Raw genomic sequence first — 20,401 nt, 5'->3', positions numbered from 1 at the left:
CAAACCCAGTCCTGGTTTGGTTCCTTTTGAGACATCCTCACTCTTAACCGATTTTCGTTCGAAAAAACATATAAGCAAGTCTGTCAATGATATAAAGGCAGTCACATTAAGTAACATCATTAATTTCTTGTACTATGAACCAACACATTCTATAATTTCTTTAAATGACACCATATTCGCTTGTATCTCTTCCTGTTCGTATTTCACTAATGCAGTTTCTGTGTTTGAGCCATTTTCAAGGACCTACTAAGCATAACGTAATATAATGAGAAAATCATAATAGGAGACCAACGGTAAGTACAATCAGTTTTGTAGTTTAACATTCATATACTTACAGTGTTTTATGTTATGTAAAATAGGTAAAGTTGTTAAACGACTGTGTTAATGTTGATGCTAATATGGTCATTGGTTTTTGTTACTGGCATTAGGACATTTCTTATTGATGGTCAATGACAAGTGGACAATATTTGTCTGTATACACCTACAGCACATTTTGTAGATGGTAAAACTGCATCAAATCTGAAGAAAAGCGTACTATAGAAAATATTTCGAGCTGGGTAAAGGCCATTAAGCCAAATATAACTTGAAGTTAAAAATCAGTATTATACAGATGGACAATAGTTCAAATATGAAGCCAATTGTGAAGCTTCTGTAACTTCCATATGTCCCATGTTTTGCACACTCCTTACATCAGACTGTGGAACACAGTATGAAAGTCAATACCGAAAACATTTGATGAGGTTAAAAGACAAGTTACGTTTTTCAGTAAGAATTCTTTTGCCTTCATACAACTATCTGAAATACAAGAAAATTTAAAGAAAGGCCAATCAGCAAAAACTGTCACAAAAGATGGCAACTGTTCAGTTTTGGAGGTGTTGGGTGATACTGTCAGTCTGTTCCAAGGAAGCCACAATCTGGGGCTAGCAGCGATTGCCAAAATAGACATATACTGCTATGCTGGCTGTAAATGACAACTACAGATAATTTCAGAAAGTAATAGATTAATTTCAGTTATATTTCATATAATACTTTGTTTTCAATAAATTTATGAAAAATTAATAATAATGAGTTACTGTTTTAATTTTCAACACCCTTATTCAGAAATTTGTTGTGATATTTTTAATTGATACTGAATTAGAAATGTAAAAGTCTTTGGAAATCTTAAAACTGTAAGGAACGAAAATTATTAGTCCTATTCCAACATTCTTTAAAAACAGGATAAAATAAAGTAAAATTATATGTACAGTGACCTTGAATTAAAAAGGAAAGGCGCATTGCTTTCATTTAATTCGAGAAATGAATGGTGAGTGGAGAATCATAAGAAACAGCTAGCTCATTCCAATGAAAAAATGAAATGATCATATGGCACTGTTAGCTGGGAGATCCCATTCGGGCTCAGCCGCCAAGTGCAACTCCTATTTCAGTCAGTGCCACACTGGGCGACTTGTGGCCAATTTGAGGATGAAATGACGATGGTGACAACACAACATCTAGTCCACGAGTGGAGAAATTCTCCAACACGGCCGGGAATCGAACCTGGGCGCAGTGCATGGGAGGCAAGCACTTTACCACCCAGCTAAGCAGGCGGACAGTTCATTTCAATGAGTCGGTAGTTATGATCTGATTCTTCAAGAGAATAGTTTCGCCCATCTCTACGCTAGATGTCTTCTAAAAATCTACCATCTACTTTCAGTGTAACACTGCAGCACTCTGACATATTGGCACAGCTCTTGCTTCGATTGCAGCACTTACAACATGGCTCTGAGCCCCCTTGCAGACGTTAGCTCTTCCACACCCTGCCCTCAACCCGGAACCAATGACTGGGCCACTGATACCTGTGGAACGAAGAGCTGAAGCCACAGCCCGCCTTCTTCACAATACAGTACTTCAGATCATGCAGACACTTGCCAATGAGCTTTTCTTCTCGCCCATTCATCTGCTCATACCTACTGTGCTCCTCAGTTCCTCATCCCACCTCTATCGATGCCACAGAATTCCTTACTTATCCTCCTTACCTGTCCACTTTTCCATACTCTTTCAGACACAAAACACCCTGCAGTGTCCTCTGTATTGCTACTCATTATTCCAGCTGATCTGTACTCCTTATTCACACTCCAATGGCCCATCCCTATCCAGTCCAACTGCAGATGACCCAACCACTTTTTTTTTTTTTTTGGTCATCAGTCTACTGACTGGTTTGATGCGGCCCGCCACGAATTCCTTTCCTGTGCTAACCTCTTCATCTCAGAGTAGCACTTGCAACCTACGTCCTCAATTATTTGCTTGACGTATTCCAATCTCTGTCTTCCTCTACAGTTTTTGCCCTCTACAGCTCCCTCTAGTACCATGGAAGTCATTCCCTCATGTCTTAGCAGATGTCCTATCATCCTGTCCCTTCTCCTTATCAGTGTTTTCCACATATTCCTTTCCTCTCCGATTCTGCGTAGAACCTCTTCATTCCTTACCTTATCAGTCCACCTAAGTTTCAACATTCGTCTATAGCACCACATCTCAAATGCTTCGATTCTCTTCTGTTCCGGTTTTCCCACAGTCCATGTTTCACTACCATACAATGCTGTACTCCAGACGTACATACTCAGAAATTTCTTCCTCAAATTAAGGCCGATAGTTGATATTAGAAGACTTCTCTTGGTCAGAAATGCCTTTTTTGCCATAGCGAGTCTGCTTTTGATGTCCTCCTTGCTCCGTCCGTCATTGGTTATTTTACTGCCTAGGTAGCAGAATTCCTTAACTTCATTGACTTCGTGACCATCAATCATGATGTTAAGTTTCTCGCTGTTCTCATTTCTACTACTTCTCATTACCTTCGTATTTCTCCGATTTACTCTCAAACCATACTGCGTACTCATTAGACTGTTCATTCCGTTCAGCAGATCATTTAATTCTTCTTCACTTTCACTCAGGATAGCAATGTCATCAGCGAATCGTATCATTGATATCCTTTCACCTTGTATTTTAATTCCACTCCTGAACCTCCTTTCTTTTATTTCCATCATTGCTTCCTCAATGTACAAATTGAAGAGTAGGGGCGAAAGGCTACAGCCTTGTCTTACACCCTTCTTAATACGAGCACTTCGTTCTTGATCGTCCACTCTTATTATTCCCTCTTGGTTGTTGTACATATTGTATATGACCCGTCTCTCCCTATAGCTTACCCCTACTTTTTTCAGAATCTCGAACAGCTTGCACCATTTTATATTGTCGAACGCTTTTTCCAGGTCGATAAATCCTATGAAAGTGTCTTGATTTTTCTTTAGCCTTGCTTCCATTATTAGCCGTAACGTCAGAATTGCCTCTCTCGTCCCTTTACTTTTCCTAAAGCCAAACTGATCGTCACCTAGCGCATTCTCAATTTTCTTTTCCATTCTTCTGTATATTATTCTTGTAAGCAGCTTCGATGCATGAGCTGTTAAGCTGATTTTGCGATAATTATCGTACTTGTCAGCTCTTGCCGTCTTCGGAATTGTGTGGATGATGCTTTTCCGAAAGTCAGATGGTATATCGCCAGACTCATATATTCTACACACCAACGTGAATAGTCGTTTTCTTGCCACTTCCACCAATGATTTTATAAATTCTGATGGAATGTTGTCTATCCCTCCTGACTTATTTGACCGTAAGTCCTCCAAAGCTCTTTTAAATTCCGATTCTAATACTGGATCTCCTCTCTCTTCTAAATCGACTCCTGTTTCTTCTTCTATTACATCAGACAAATCTTCACCCTCATAGAGGCTTTCAATGTATTCTTTCCACCTATCTGCTCTCTCCTCTGCATTTAACCCAACCACAGCTGGCTCAAACACAGCAGCTCAAACACAGCCAGCCCAACTGCAGCGACCCAAATGCAGCTCTTCCAATTGCAGTTGCCTCAAGTGCAACTGACCAAACCACAGCCAGCTTTTCTGCAGTCAGTTTCACCTCATCTGCCCACATTGCTACGGACCTGTTGGAAGCCAGCTATTCCTCATCTGCACATTTTTCTCAGGCCACTAGCTACATTTCCCACAGCCTCTAGGTATGCATTCTTCAATTGACGCAAACCTGTGTCATGCTGGATCCTACATTCACTGCCATCATCAGCAGCTCGATCTACCTTAGATGATGATGATGACATTGCATCTCCATCAGCATCGCCATTCCTGGCGACCAGGTCGACCTTCCTAGAGGGTGACAACTTACATCTCTGTTTTTCAGGTCCAATTCCACCAGTCCTCATCCAAGTTGCTCCCGTCTGTTGGGGGCCTCGTGAGGGCCATCTGACGTCCTCCAATGCTGCCTGGGTCCACGCTTCTGCCATCATTCCAGTGACCACCTTCCTGATCCTCGGGCGCCTACTGCCATTGGAAGTTACTGTTCTTTGAGACAGATCTGTCGTCTCTCCCTTAGGGAGAAAAGAACGCTGTGACTGTGGCTACTGCCTATACCAACAACCATGCAGCTGTATATCAAGAGTTACCACAGCTCTGGTCTGCCAGTGGCACTTCCACCGGAGGTCAGATGAAAACAGTTCACATCAACAGACACACGCTGTGTTGTTTTTCGACTGAAACTACAGCAGCTGCGAAGGTATCATATGTCATGAGTCTTGCCACCACAGGCATACACATTGCCGCAAATATCGCTGCCACCACGTCACTACTTCACTTCTGTGAGTCACGTGCGTCCACTAATATCCTGCTGAAGGAGTATTAAGTCACAGCTTGACTGTTCTGCAGGGAGTTCACACTCCAGGATTACCCAACCTGAACCTAGTATCTCACCACTCAGAGCTCACCTCGCCCACCCAACAAGGAATATTTCACTGCAGCTTCCTTGGACTTCAATCATCCTCAAGCTACCACCTCTCTGGACCTCGTCAGAACAGTCCTCAAGCTACCACCTAAATGTACCTCATCTTCACCGCACTCGATCTCGCCACCTCACTGGATGCTATCTCCAGTCCATTTTCGAGCAGCTTACCCTCTTCGTTGACCAGTGTCTCACGGACTTCGTGTCTGTAAATCATACAAGTGCCACATAAATGACTGACTGTCAACTTGAACCAAGTAGCACAGACTGTCGTCCCAAGGAAACTGTGTTACTGTGTTCTGTTCCTTCAACTTCTTTATCGATGTACACTTGTTCTTTCCAAGCTGGATACTTCAATCGTAGCGTGTTCTTCCCCTTGGACGCGAACACGGCATGTAAACTATGCTGCTGGCTTGGATGCAGATACAAGAATTATCCTGACATCTTCGCAGTCAGCACATAACTTGGTGTATTAGACTGCAAAATTACGGTTCCGTAGCAAGGAAATCACCAGACTATGGGCCGCCATGGTATCAGTGGCAGTGAATTTGCCTATGTTCTCGCTAAGAAAGCCATCATATTGAACGATTTGTGAAAGGGACTTGAATGAATGGCACGCAGGTGTTCTTGTTACCACGTCGCAAATATTGGCCACACTAAGCGTCTTTCATGCGGGATAAAAACTTAATGTTTTATCAACTGGTAATTTTTTTATTTCCTGTACGTGTTACAGATTTGGGTTAGTTATCCACTGAAATCGTGGGGGTAATTGAATTTAGATTACAAAAGTCATGAGATAGCAATATGCACATGTACAAAGGGCGGTAGCATAGAACACACAATGTATAAAAGGGCAGTGCATTGCCGGAGCTGTCATTTGTACTCAGGTAATTCACATGTAAAGGTATTCGACGTGATTACGGCTGTACTGCGGGAGTGACCAGACTTTATTCGCAGAATGTAGTTGGAACTAGACGCAAGTGACATTCCATTTCGGAAATCGTTAGGAAATTCAGTATTCTGAGATCCACAGTGTCAGTGCTAACAGACAACTAACACTGGGTGACATAACCGCAGAAATCGGTGTGGGACAGACGACGAATGTATCCGTTAGGAAGGAGCGGTGAAATTTGGCGTTTTGAGCTGCACGCCAACCTGCAGCGTCTCTCCTGGACTTGTGACCATATCGGTTGGGCTCTAGACGACTGGAAAACTGTGGTCTGGTCAGATGAGTCACGATTTCATTTGGTAAGAGTAGATGGTAGCGTTCGAGTGTGACGCAGATCCCACGAAGCCAGGACCGAAACTGTCAACAAGGCAATGTGCAAGCTGATGGCGGCTCCATAATCGGGTTTGTGATTACATGGAATGTATTGAGTCCTCTGGTCCAAGTGAACCGAACATTGACTGAAAATGGTTATGTTCGGCTACTTGGAGACTATTTTCAGCTATTCATAGACTCATGTTCCCAAACAAAGAGGTCTTGTCAGTGGGTCACAATTGTTAACAGTTGGTTTGAAGAACGTTCTGGACAGTTCAAGCGAATCATATGACCATCCAAATCGCCCGACGTGAATACTATTGAATATATTTGAGAGGAAATTTAGAAGTCAGTTCATGTACAAAATACTGCACCGGTAACACTTTGGCAATTATGGTCTGAAATAGAGGCTCAAAATTTTTGCAGAGGACTTCCGACGACTTGTTGAGTTCATCCACGTACAGTCACTGGACTGCGCCGGGGAAAAGCAGGTCTGACATGATGCTAGAAGGTATCCCGTGACTTCTGTCTTTACAGTGTAAGATTTAATTTACAGGTTTGCAAAATAATATGAATATTTTATCAAATGCATGGAAATCAGATTATGGGTTGTGTGTGTGTGTGTGTACGTGCGTCTGCGTGTGTGTGTGTGTGTGTGTGTGTGTACGTGCGCCTGCGCGCGCGTGTTATTTGCTAAAATGGGTGCTACACACTGGGAGATTTGTAGCACGTAACGTATCGGAAGCTGTCTGATTGTATCATATCTAAAGGTCACAAATAAATTGAAATGAAAATACCTGACCACGTACCTAACGTACCTGGAGGCATCCTCTGGGACAGCAGCCGGCGCCTTCTGGGTCGTCTGTATGGAATGTGGTGGCCAGTGGCTTCAGGCGAGTCACGTGTTGGCAGCTGAAGGCTCTGGCGGATGGGACGGGGCGTTCGGCTCACGACAGGGCGCTAGCCGCGGGGGCCATCTGGGATGTGGGCGGCGGCGTCGGCAGGCAGGCAGCGCAGCGGGGCGGCGCCGGCCACGGGGGCGGCCGGAAGCGGAGGCGCGGGAGCGGGCGAGCACCGCCGGCCGCAGGGTCCATCTGGCGGCGGCACCCGCCACGGGGGCGGCGGGAGGCGGAGGCGGAGGCGCGGGGGCGGGGCGCGCCGCTCAGGACGTGGGCGCCGGCCGCGCCGACGACGCTGACGCCGACGCCGAGGAAGACGACGACGACGTGGAGGCGCTGCGCGGCGGCGGCGCCAGCGGGCACAGCCGCGGGTCCGGCGTCGTCGTGACCACCACCTGCCGGGAGTGCCGCCCACTCACTCACCACCTGCCTCTCAACCCCCAGACTTGTCCACGGCTCTAGCAACAGATAGCTCATACTTTGGCAACGTAAGCACCACGGGGGCTGTCCTTTATTTGATTAATATGTTTATATTAGTTACTATAGACAAAAATGAGCCAAAACATTTTAAACTTCATCCGAAAGTCCCACTGGTACAGACCGACCGCCGTCTCGTCCTCAGCTTATAGCCGTCGGTGGATTCGGATATGGAGTAGCATGTCGTCAGTTCACCGGTCTCCCGGCCGTTGTCTGCTTTCGTGCCTCGAGCTACTACTTCGCTATCAACGGCTGAGTGCACCCCGCTCGGCAGACACGGATGGTCGCCCATCCAAGTTCTAGCCAAATCCGACAGCGTTTAACTTCGGTGATCCGCCATAAATTGGTGCTACCGTTGCGCCAAGTGCGTTGACCAAAACATTATAACTAAGTGCTTAACTGAGAACTGATATACCTACGGAACTTCAGCAGTGAAGTATTTCCATAGTTCTGCCTCAGTTAGTTTTCAGTCAGGAATTTCAGCTGGGGGGGGGGGGGGTACAGGAACAATAGGACAGTCAACGGATGTCCCGTTTGAGGTTTGTCCTTATTTTCTGTTCTGCTTTCTTTTATCGCCAGCGGCCTTGCCCAAATGGTAACACCAGTTGCCATCAGATCACTGAAATTTAGCGCTGTCAGACTTAGCTAGCTCTTGAATGGGTAGCCGTTTGGGTTAGCCAGTTGCTTCTGGCAAGCGTGGTACACTTAGCACTTGTGAGGCCAATTGAGGAGCTACTTGAGAGCCAAAACTGACAACGGTCGGGAGAGTACAGCGCTGACTGTATGCCCCTCCATTCCACATCCAATGACGCCTTTTGGCTGATGATGACACAGAGTTCGGTTGGCATTGTTGGACCTTCCGAGGCGTGTTCGGACGGAATTTATTCGTTTTATCTGTTGACCTCGTCTTCACAGGCAGAAATTTTGATGTCAAAAACTCACGAGTCCCAACTGTCTGACTGTCTGTTGACTCTACGAAATGAGATTACTTCTTCATGATACTTCATATATTAAAGCAAATATTTCAAACAGACACACTTCTTATAGTGGTTTTCTATAGTAATCTTGACATTCAATACATTAATACATCAGACTTTACATATGATATCGTTGAGAGAGAGAGAGAGAGAGAGAGAGAGAGAGAGAGAGTGCTTATCACATCACCGCTCACTGTCACGACTCTCAGAATTCTCTGGAGCAGTGCTTGTCTCCAAGAAGGGGTACACTTCCATGGAAGAACCGCCGGGCCCAACAAGTGTCTTAAAACTGGAACCACCCGCCAGAGTCACGTCTTTATGCAGAATTGGGGCTCCCAGATTTCCAGTTATATGCACATATCAACGCATTGTCACACGGTATCCTTATCTGTCTACAACGAGGTATCAGATCTATTTTCCGGTATCTAAGAAGATAAAGCAGATGCTATGCCCTGTTAAGGACAGAGTCGGCCTCAGGATTCCTGCGATTTACAATATCCCGTCTGAGTGCGCAAACAATTACATGGGTCGGAGCATCCGTATCGTGTCCGCCCGCTGTACAGAACTTCAACAAGATATTATCACCAGAACGAGGCTCCTGCTCATACAGCGTCTGGCGTGGTCAAATTAGGTTACCAGAATGAGTAAATTTGTTATCAAGACTGATCTTAATAGTAACTATTAAAAATAGGAAACTGGAGAAATCTGCAGTTGCTGAGAACATCCTCGCAAACAAACATAAAATACTGTTTGAGGAAACAAAATTTTTTCCCAGGGTCCCACATACTGGGGCTCTACAATTAAAGAGGCTATAGACAGAGAAAACCTTCAACAGCGATAGCGGATAAAATTTTAGCTGTAGGCTAAAGCAAGATGTCGATGCAGAGAAGGGCCAGAGTCGCAATATTTACACTACGGTGGGAGTGGTGGTGCCACCTACGTAGACGTTGACACTATCTGGGACACCATGACATAAGTACCGACCAATCAGGAGCCGTCTCTGGGGTATCTAAGGCCACCACAGCACCAATTTTGACGGTCAGTAGCTCCTGACGAAGCGATAATGGAAATCGTTGAAGCTCGAGGTTTTACACTGAAGCGACGCGGCAAGTAGTCCGAGAACGTTTTATACAAGAGTGCCGTCGCGAAAGGCTTCTCCCTCATATACTCAAAATTCTATCTGCGGCTGACGAACATCGTTCATCGGCAACATCGAGTAACCTATCACTTTCATGAAGTAATACGTTATGCTTCAGCAGCCGCTTTACGTTGATTGTATTCGAAAAGCCTTTGGTAGTTTACTGCAGATTCGAGGCACCAGATATTTAAGTAACATCGTCCAATTTTCGTAAATTATGAGCCGGTGGCTTGTGGGCGCTAATATGTCGCCCGTTGGCGTCATAGATTTTTTCTATTGGTTTCAGATCGGGTCAACTTGCTGACCAAGACGTAGCCACACTACCATTCTCCTAAGACCACTGTTGCACAAATCTGGCCTTGTGACACGGACAGTTATCCTGCGAGAACATACCATCGCCATCGGAGAGAACATCAAGCATTAAGGGAGACAGGTGGTCCGCAGTACCTCTGTTTATATAATCGACAGCTGTTATTGTGCTCTCGATTATCACCATAAGTGCCACGAAAGCTCAGGTGAATGTTCCCCAAACGATAAGACTGCTGCTTCGTCCGTGGCGCCGTGCATGTTTCGAGCAGGCATTCGCACGGAAGATGGCGTAACTGCAGCTCTCATGTACTCATAAGCGTTTGCTTCATCAGTGTACTTTACAATGGTGTAGCAAGAAACGTGATTCAAGCGCCCACTTGAAACGCTTCCATTATTCCACTGTCTAATCTCGATGATCGAGTGGTCAGCTAAACCTTATTTGACGATGTCGTTGGGTCCATGGGAACATTTAGGGGGCTCCTGCTGTGGATCCGAATGTTCAACTATGTGCGCTTAATGGTGTGCTCCGAATCTCTGACACAGAACGGCGCCTATCCTACTCTACCGGAGCAGGCAATCTTCCGACCTCCAGGTTGTGTGATGAGACGTGGACATCCACCACTCTTCAACCACTTTAACAGATACTCGCGAAAGTAGCACACGAACAGCCGTCCAGCTTCCCCATTCCTGAAACGCCCGTTCCTCGGTGCCGGGTCATAACAATCTACGCTTTGTCAGTGTCACGTATGTGAGCGGATTTTTTCATATAGAGCCCGTATCGTCGTTAGATTGATATCGCATCCTATTCCGCTCCGTTTATTTGCAGGGTGGTTATAACTGAACTTTCGCAACTTGAGATGGGCTTCCGTGATAAACGACTTATCGTAGGACAATTTTGAAGAACCATTTTTAAGGACATGCGGAAGAGATGTAACGAATAAATCAGTGAAAGAAATACATTTTTCCATATTAGAGGGTAAAAATTGTTAATCACGTACCATGTTCATGTTCCAGGTTAAAATCCTTGCCATTTTTTAAACTCTTGTTTCTCATGCAGATTTATTTTATGGAAGGTAGTTCAATAGTGTCAAAATTGATACCTGTAAAAAAAAAATTAATGGAAATGGAAATGGGACCTCATCATAAGCCACACAACCCCCTCCCCCAGCCCCTCCCTCCCTCGCTACGAATCCGCGCCAGACGTGAGGTGTGAGGAAGTGAGACAGGATTTTATTGGATCCAGTGAGCACTGATTGAAGACGATAAATGCCAACAGAGCGACGGGAGAGGCGTTGTAAGTTGCAACGTTACTGAAGTGTTATAATTTGAGACCGGTATAGCAGCAGAATAATTTGGAACAGAGGTACACACTGCGTTGTAAATCATTGAAAGTTACTTAAACCGCGGAGCGTTATGCGACATTTAAATTATTTAATGAAATGCCGCTCCAGTAGCTAATAAAAGCTTTATTAAGTCCACGACTGGTTTCGGCTTGTACTAGGTTCTTCATTTCCAATGTATTGGAGAGAAGTACATTTAAAAAAAATTAGAAGAAAGCATGGGACACTTAAGAAAAACGAGGGAAAACATATATTTAGAAAATTTTATGCACACAGCACTTGCCCTTTGAACCAGGTACTCTGATGATTCCGAAAGACTTCTGTAATTTCTCTGCCGCACTGCCACCGAGCTTTAAACTTTTACGTACGTTTTTAAAATTTTATTTTGACATTTTATCATAAAAATCTGCGCACGATGACCAACTAAAGTGTGTCTTGACTATGAACAAGGCCTTCACTTTTTCAATTTTATCTCTCCTTTGCGTTTTTCTTTTTTTAAAAAAAAAATATCTGGTTACAAAGAGTTCATTAAGGAAAACCCGTTCCACAGCAGCATTTGACCGGCAATTGCCAGACACAATTCCTCCAAATGAATCTCATTTCTCGTGTTAATGTTTTTACTATTGAAATAGATGGACAATTAACACGAGTTTTCACGGATATTTCCATTGTCTCCTCATTAACTTTTTACGCCATTCTGAACACATGAACACGTTATTCGCAATGTCAGACCTTAACAGCCCACTTTTCATATTGCTGTTAAAATTGCGCTTTCGTTTTTGCGTGTTGAAACAGTGACTGCAGAGATCTAAAATAGACACATACGCACTATAACGTCTTCACAGTACTTATTTCAACGGAAACTGAAAATCTTGCTATGTAAACCAATCGAAAATACAAGTTAACATGAATTGGTACTACTAACAGTGCAAAACAATAACAGTAAATAAACAAAGGTTGTAGAGTAAATTGTACAAGTGCCGCTTCTTAGCGTATACACTTACACAGTAAAATGTAAATAAAACATCGCTAAAAAGCGGGATATTTGAGCGTCCCCCCCCCTCCCCCCAAATAAATTTTCGGGAGAGCTGGACTTGTTGGAAAAAGACAGGGCCGTCCCAGGTAAAGATAGGACAAATGGACGTCATAGCCTGTAAGTCATCCCATCATCAAATGGATCATAAACTGCATCTGTTAGTGCGTAATATGATGGCTATATAAATATTTCACATAACTGGAGGGGAAAATAGAGCTTAGATATGTAGAGTGTAGTTACAGAACTAATATATATTGTTGAGGAGAAATTCCAAATGACAGAAAACGTAAAAGTCAGGTTGAGAAAAATGAGCGTGTCATGGCTGTAAAAACTACCATTACAAAGAGCTATATTCTGATATGTTCGAAATTTTAGATTGCATAGTTTACCAATAAAAAGGTAAAACTAATTATTGGATTCAAAAAGAGTTTAAAATAGTTTCAGTGGACGGGGTGTTCAAGTAAAGTTACAGAACCTAAAATAGTTTCAGTAGACGGGGTGTTCACGTAAAGTTACAGAAACATTTGAAAATGTCCTGATGTACAGATCGAAACAGGTCGTGGACTCGCAGTTACCAACTGAAGTGACTTTTGATGGATTGAACATAGAGATGTGTTACCAGCACACTCAGAACAAGGAAAAAATAATAAATTTAGACCATTTCATCTACTTAGGTAGTCCCATATCTCTATGGACGTATTAGGAAGATACTTTGTGTCACGTGATTCCTAAATCGAAATATTTTGTTACAAATATATGAAATACTGCACTGTGAATAAACTGAATAAATAATCTTCTGTAGTGGAGAGAGATAAGGATCACTGCAGTGGACAAAAAGAATTTCGGTTTTATATGAAGATGCTAAACATTCCATGGGCAACTGAAGTTCTACAGGCCTATGATGAGATACGAAACCCCATTGAAAGAAAACGTGACACCTGGTTGGGGCAAACACAGGGACATAAACATCACATCACATCACAACAGTCTGCGAAACAATTGGTCAGTCAATGATGAACAGTTTCCAACAAACTGTGTTTATAGACAATCTCTTCTAGCGAAACGGAACGGGAGGGTATCTGGAGACGATGTAAATACTTATAATATTGGAATCCACTGCTGTGAGTATCACATTCTTCAATAAAACACTAGGATATGGAATCATTATCTCTTGGAGTACAGCCAAATACAATTATCAACCATATGATGTAGATCCGCTGAGCACTTGAATACTGAAGTCTGCTCGCTGGTTTTCTACGCAGCGAAGTCCTCCTCTGCTGCCCAAATCTGTGACTACTGATTCTAATACACAACAATCGCAGTCCCGCCCATGGAGGGAGTGCCCTTGGTATAGTTGCTCGATATTTGGACAGCCCTGAAATGTTTATCTTGACAGAAAAAATAGAAACACGAAAAAAGCTCCGTTTCTTTCAGTATTCTGTGAGGATCAGATTATCAGCAAATTTAGCAGACTAATATTTGGGGTAGAAACTGCTGTAAGTTGCGTGGCAAAGGCGTTGCGTGCTGTCCACAGAGAGAGTAGCGAAGTGGAAGGCTGTGTTTCTGCTGAAAAATTTTCCAACGCCGTGGGCAGGCGACAAATTAGTTTAGGAAATAAGCGCCTGAGGTCACGCACTTCACCCAACGAACAGTGAACACGCACTATCCTTTTACCAGTTAAGATCCACGTATGCTTTCCTATGGCCTCAAGGCCATTCCCTACTCAGGTTGTCTTCACCCGTACCTAAACAGCCAGCGTACAGAAGTTATTTAAGTAAGACACGTGGGCATGGTCGTCTGAAGAGAAAATTCCATTTTTTATAAATGAGTTGATCAGTTTCGAGACGTAATGCTTTAAGAACTAAAAATTATCGATGACAAAAAAGGTTGTAATTTTGTAGAAAAATGAAGTTTACACAGTCACTATAAGAATGAAGACTTTTTTCTCCAGATTACAGGGGAGTGGGCGGCAAATGCACCCTCTCACCCATTCTCTCGAACGCCTAAGCCGCTGTGCATTACAATAACATACAAGCCCAATATTTGCGTCACGTCACTTGACACAACAACGGTAGTTGACCTGGAACGTACATAAACGTAACATATTGCACGTACATAGAAGGAAAAATGCACTTTGTTCATCTACACCACTTATGACAATTTGCTGGAAAAAGAATCTACTGAAGAGTATCTATGGTTTTCATTAGGGGCGACCTTAAGTGCAGAGGAACATAAAACAAATACCAGGAAAAGCAGACGCTACACTGACTTCATGAGAAGAATGTCAAGGAAATGTAATTCATCAACGAAATAAGTGGCTTACAAAACATTTGTTCCAGCGATTTTCGACCATTGCTCATCACTTTTGCACTCTTACCAGGTAGGACTGACAGAAAAGATACAGAAGATCCAACGAAGAGCAGTGCGTTTCGTCACGGGGTCGTTTTGTCGACGAGGAAACATTACAGAGATGCTTGACAAACTCCAGTGTCAGAAACCACACGAAAGTATTGTGCATCACGGAGTGGTTTGCCATTAATATTGTGAGATATTATGTTCCAAGAAGACTGACACCAATTTACTTCCTCCCACATACGTCTCAAGCAGTGATCACAACGAGAAAATTCAAGAAATTAGAGCTGCTAAAGAGGTTTACCTACAATCATTCTCCCCACGCGCCATTCACTAACGGAATACGGAAGGTGTGAACAGATGGTGCTACCAGACGTAGGTATACGCTAAACTCTCGACATCAGTATTTGATTGTACTCAGTATATCATCAGTCATCCTGTGTGTGTGTGTGTGTGTGTGTGTGTGTGTGTGTGTGTGTAAAAGATTAAGATGCATGACAGATGTCGATACAAGGCGAAGCTGTATCAGACAACTCGATACAAAGTCTATGTGTGTCACATAGCTCGACACACGACCAGTACATATCACACAATTCGACACACGGCCAAGGCTACTAGCTACTAGCATTGCCTCGTACGACTCTGTATGAGAACTTTTTGTCACTCATCTTGATACAGTTATTTATAATACACCAAATGAAAGATCACCATATGGTCGACTGGTGATCTCTGTGAGCCTCGGAGTTGGGAAGATGGTTTAGACATGCCAAATGTCTGCTTGTAGGGTCAAGTTAAGAGGTTCGTGTAACATGCACATACCGAAACTTATTAGTGCCTCTTGGAAAGAAGTCGATGAAACATCTTCAGAGTTGCTCAGAGGGATATGATACAACTTGTGCAGCGGTGAAGAGACTCTGGAGGACAACTCTTTCTAAGGTAGCTGAGAGCATAGCAAGTCGTGAAAGCCGTGTAGGTAAATATCATTATGATTAGAATGCAGTCTCTCTCTCTCTCTCTCTCTCTCTCTATCTATCTATCTCTTTCTTCCTTTACTTCATAATTTTTATCATGTACTTTCATTTTTGAAATGACAGTTGTACGATAAAACCTACAAATAGATTTTATATGACACGTCTATACAGATTTCTAAAAGGAAGTCCCTCGCCGCGTTTTTCTGTCTGTAGGTTGACGTGATCGCAGTAACTACTGTAAATATTTCGATTGGTTTTCATTAATAGATAGAGTGATCGACGAGGAATGTTTTTGTATACAAATTATCAGCGCTACGCCAGACATGTCGTCCTGTCGAAGATACCTGTACTTTCAGAAATTTCGTCCAAAAATGCAGCCCTCACCGTCGTAATTAATTATATATGTAGTGTCTAAGCATGGGCACTACCTCAGTGTAATGTGATGTCAGAATCTGGATCTGACGGAAGGCGTCCGTGCTGTTGTGGTCGCCAATATGTCCGGATGGTGTAGTGGTCAGTGCATCTATCTAGTAAGCAGGAGATCAGGATTCGAATTCCGGTCTGGTACAAATTTTCAACTTGTCCCATTGATATAAATCAATACTCACTGCCAGTTAATGTCTTGAATTCCTTCATGTCTTTATTCATAGTGACTACAGGACCTGTCAAAAAGAACAGCCACCACATGTAGATAATAAAACAGGTGTTTGTACATCTTTCAAAAACAGGCCACACCCTCAGCAAAACAGACTGATATGGATAGCAGGTAGTATATTTGCAGAGAGGATACCTTGGTCGTGTGTGGCGGCCCAGTATGGAGGACGGCATAGCAGGGCGTGGTGGTGGGTTTCGTGGCTGTGGTGGTGGTGGTGAGCGCGGTCTGTGGAGGCAGCAGCGCGGCACGCTCCTCCTCCTCCGCCTCCTCCTCCAGCAGCTCAGCCTCCCCAGAGGACGGGATGGTGGTCAGCAGTCGCGGGGGCGGCGGCAGCACCTGCGGTAGGGGCGGTGCCGGCGCCGGTGGCGGCGGGGGCGGAGGAGACGGCGGCATCGGGGGCGGAAGGAAGTCGTCCAGCTGCACCGCCGCCTGGCGCGTCAGCCGCGGCCGCGGTCGCCCGGAGGCGGGGGTGGGGGTGGGGCCGGGAACCGTGCCACTGGACGGCGGCGTCGATGTGGGCGTCGCCGACGACGTGGCTGGGGAAGCGGGAACTGCAGGCGCGTTCACTAGCCCTGCAATCATAAATCCATTTACCACTGCTAGGAATTTGTAACCAGTCTGAACATTACCGTAAATGTGTAAGTGTACATAATTAATTTTCACATGTTTCATTTTCTAGAACCCCCCAGTTTAGCCGAGAGCGGTAACGCGCCGCTACCTAGACTTGGATAGGCCCGCCGGCCTCGGATCGAACTGCCCAGCGGATTGACGATGAGGGACGGTGTGCTAGCCAGCTGGGATGTGGCTTTTAGACGGTTTTCCACATCCCTCTAGGTGAACACCGGGCTGGTCTCCACGTCCCGCCTCATTCACACGACTCGCCGACATTTGTAAACGTGCGCACTATTTCATGGTTTATACTAGACGCAGACAGCTGGGTACACTGATTCCGTCCTGGGGGGCACAGGGTGATGACAGGAGAGGCATCTGGCCACCCTCTGACACTAAAATTGATAAGTCCATAAAAACAATGCCGATCCCGCATTGGAGTGGTACAGAGGCCCAAAGAAAGTGATGACGAATGTTCAAATGTGTGTGAAATCTTATGTGACTTAACTGCTAAGGTCATCAGACCCTAACCTTACACAGTACTTAACCTAAATTATCCTAAGGACAAACAAACACACCCATGCCCGAGGGAGAACTCGAACCTCTGCCGGGAACAGCTGCACAGTCCATGACTGCAGCGCCTAAGACCGCTCGGCTAATTCCGCGCAGCAAAGTGATGATGACATATTTCATTTTCAAGGGTTTGCGGGGAGAGGATAGACAATGGCATAAGTTTGCGGTTTTAGGTAATAATACCTTTGTATTCTGTAATCTTCCGTATGTTATACATTGTGTCCCAGGAGGAATGGTCAGATTTTCCGGTATATAACATGAACGCCCATTTAAAGCAAGAAACTTAATATGGACTTATACCCTATTTCGAATGCTGTCCGAGATCGAACTCATTTAACCTACATTTGTTTTCCGGTAACTGGCGCACGCATGTGTGTCTTACTCACCCTGCCTCTTTGACGATTATTTCTAGCCAAACCTAACTCGTTGCTTTCAGTCTCTTTGCTCGGGATGTCTTTCTGCCATTAAACTATCCCGCTGAACGCCCAGTTGTAAGTGACATATTGTGAGTGAAGTAGTGCGAGGAATTCAGAATTTATCAGAGAGAATCATCGCTTAACTGTTTTTGTACACGCTCTGGCTAAAATGCCACACATCTGCACTAACGAAGAATGTACAGAAATAGTGTACGTTTACGGCTTCTGCGGTGCCAGTCGCTTCCCGACACCTCGAATTCCTATTCGCAGAGTGTTTACAGGAGTTTTCGCCACATTTGTTGAAACAGATAGTCTTCCAAGTTCCCATTTTTCTTCTGAACGTGTAGTTCAACAACCTGCCCAGGAATAGTAGCACAATGTTGAAATGTGGCAATGTAGTTCTACTACGAGCACACGGCGACTTTCTGCACGTGTCTCACGTATATATCTGCGGCGAACACTACAAGCGGAAAACTTGTGCCCATTTTGTGGTGTCACCGCCAGACACCACACTTGCTAGGTGGTAGCTTTAAATCGGCCGCGGTCCATTAGTACATGACGGACCCGCGTGTCGCCACTGTCAGTAATTGCAGACCGAGCGCCACCACACGGCAGGTCCAGAGAGACGTACTAGGACTCGGCCCAGTTGTACGGACGACTTTGCTAGCGACTACACTAACGAAGCCTTTCTCTCATTTGCCGAGAGATAGTTAGAATAGCCTTCAGCTAAGTCCATGGCTACGACCTAGCAAGGCGCCATTAACCATATCTAGAGAGTCTCACTTGTATCATCAAGAATGCTGTATACAAATGATGGATTAAAGTTAAGTACTCCAGCAGCTACGTACTTTTCTTTATAGCATTCATTACGTATCCTGTTCCAGACCTCACGCCAGTCTGCGTTAGATTAAACGCGTGCATTTCGGCCTCCTATTCCAACACAGTGTTGGCTCTTCTGCCAACATTACACATTTCATATGCACCGTGTCCACAGTCTTCATATTGCCAACAATGCCACACGACTTTAACTTTGTCTCTTGTTAAATGTAAATCGTCATATGCTTTCATTAACACTATTCACTGATGAAGCCACATTTACACGGAATGGAATCAACAACACACGTAATAATCATCGATGATCGTAAGAAAATCCACGCGCTACAGTGGAAACAAATTTCCAAGTTAATTTTTCGATCAATGTTTGATGCAGCATGATCGTTATATTATTGATAGATCCAGTCATTTTAGAAGAGGGAATGGGGGACAGAATTATTTGCAGTTTTTGGAAAATTCCTTTGTTGAACGCCGTGATGACGTTCCTTTGGCCACACGGACTGCGATATACTTGAAGCATGATGGAGCCGTTCCGTATTTGACCGCCCTTACCCTAATCACTGGACTGACCGTGGTGGTACAATTAAGTGGCCATCAAGGTAGCCAGACCTTGCGCCATTAAATTTTCGTTAGTAGGTTTGGATGATTTCTGAGGTGTATAAACAAAATGTGAATGCTCGAGATGAACTACTTGGTCATACTTTTCACATCTTCCAGGCTGCCGCCCTAATTAAGGACCGTGAAAGGCACTGAGACAAGCAACTAATGTTCTCCATAGAACACACAAATGCAATGAATTTGACCATGGGATATTCGAACATTTATTGTGAAATATACAACAGCTGTAACGTGACGTGTACGAAATGTTTAGATGTGAATATGTTAAAAATATGTATTATTGAATCGATACAGTGTAAAACGCATATTGTAATGTTTACAATGTACTCTATAATGCAGAGAATAAATAGCAATGTGCGTCACGTGTGTTCTATCTAGGAATCCTGAATGCGTGTATATCCATAGGGAGTTTTTGACTTCAAGTGATAGTTCCTGTCATATCCCTGAATGATGACCATTTCTCCCGGGATATCCCGTACAGTATTTGTTGCAACGAGAATCTGCGCATAATGTAGCTTTGATTTATATTCATAGTTCTGAGTTGCTTGTAATATCGATCCCTTGCCTCCTTTCTGCCGCCTTACATTCTATTATGTTTATCATTTGAATTATTTGTCTCAGGTTCCCTGCATTGTATGCGTTTATTGGTAATGAGATCAGCATCCCATTGTGTGTCTATTCTGTCGTCTCTGCACGATTGCTTGTTTACTGGTGATTTGTTTCAGTGTGAGTTGATCTGGAGTGTATCAACTTTTGTTGTAACTGCCAAAGACATCCAGACATTAAACGCACCAGCCAGAATGTCTGTGGTGGTCCCAGGGGTGGTATGCATAAACTTGTAACCCTCAGTGATTGACTTACTTTCCAAGACAATTACATTACTCTGATTTTGTATGAAGAACCCTGCTAGGTAGTTACTTTATAACACTATACGATACTTCATATTTTTCACATGTTTTCTTTCCACGTTTTAAGAGTAATTTCAGATTACAAACATATATATTTCATCAGTTTATTGTCAAGACTATCTGTCAACACTTATTTGGAATACTGTAGCACAAATGTACTGCAAACCATTAAAAACGATATGGTAAAGAAGAGCAGTAACAGGTTGGGAAAAGGATTTT

At 43.9% G+C, this 20,401-nt stretch overlaps 1 protein-coding gene and 1 long non-coding RNA gene across 2 annotated transcripts in view; both read right to left on the bottom strand.

The window, feature by feature from the left end:
* The window catches only part of LOC126095089 (uncharacterized), a 42,617-nt gene extending 35,582 nt beyond the window's left edge, over nucleotides 1-7,035 (bottom strand). Inside the window, exon 1 of the long non-coding RNA XR_007521908.1 lies at nucleotides 6,880-7,035. This is a non-coding gene — a long non-coding RNA (uncharacterized LOC126095089). The remainder of the gene's footprint in view (nucleotides 1-6,879) is intronic.
* A 197-nt stretch (nucleotides 7,036-7,232) lies between these two features.
* Nucleotides 7,233-16,806, bottom strand: LOC126095460 (mucin-7-like). Its single transcript, XM_049910252.1, has 3 exons — nucleotides 16,714-16,806; nucleotides 16,360-16,560; nucleotides 7,233-7,364 (listed from the first exon to the last, which is right to left on the bottom strand). The coding sequence occupies exons 1-3, from the start codon at nucleotides 16,804-16,806 to the stop codon at nucleotides 7,233-7,235; spliced, it is 426 nt and encodes a 141-aa protein (XP_049766209.1).
* Between the last annotated feature and the right edge of the window lie 3,595 nt (nucleotides 16,807-20,401).

Source organism: Schistocerca cancellata, chromosome 8 (genome assembly GCF_023864275.1).
Source record: "Schistocerca cancellata isolate TAMUIC-IGC-003103 chromosome 8, iqSchCanc2.1, whole genome shotgun sequence".
NCBI classification, from domain to species: Eukaryota; Metazoa; Arthropoda; class Insecta; order Orthoptera; family Acrididae; genus Schistocerca; species Schistocerca cancellata.
The sequence above is the reverse complement of the archived record's forward strand: the minus strand, read 5'-3'. Positions and strand labels throughout refer to the sequence as shown.

Bases quoted from the DNA above. Each gene is read 5' to 3' on its own strand.
- LOC126095460 (XM_049910252.1), bottom strand. From the start codon at position 16,806: ATGATTGCAGGGCTAGTGAACGCGCCTGCAGTTCCCGCTTCCCCAGCC. The intron at 16,561-16,713 runs GTTCCCGGCCCC...CCCCTACCGCAG, and splicing joins CGCCGCCGTCCAGTGGCACG to GTGCTGCCGCCGCCCCCGCG. The intron at 7,365-16,359 runs GTATCCTCTCTG...CACTCCCGGCAG, and splicing joins GGCCGCCACACACGACCAAG to GTGGTGGTCACGACGACGCC.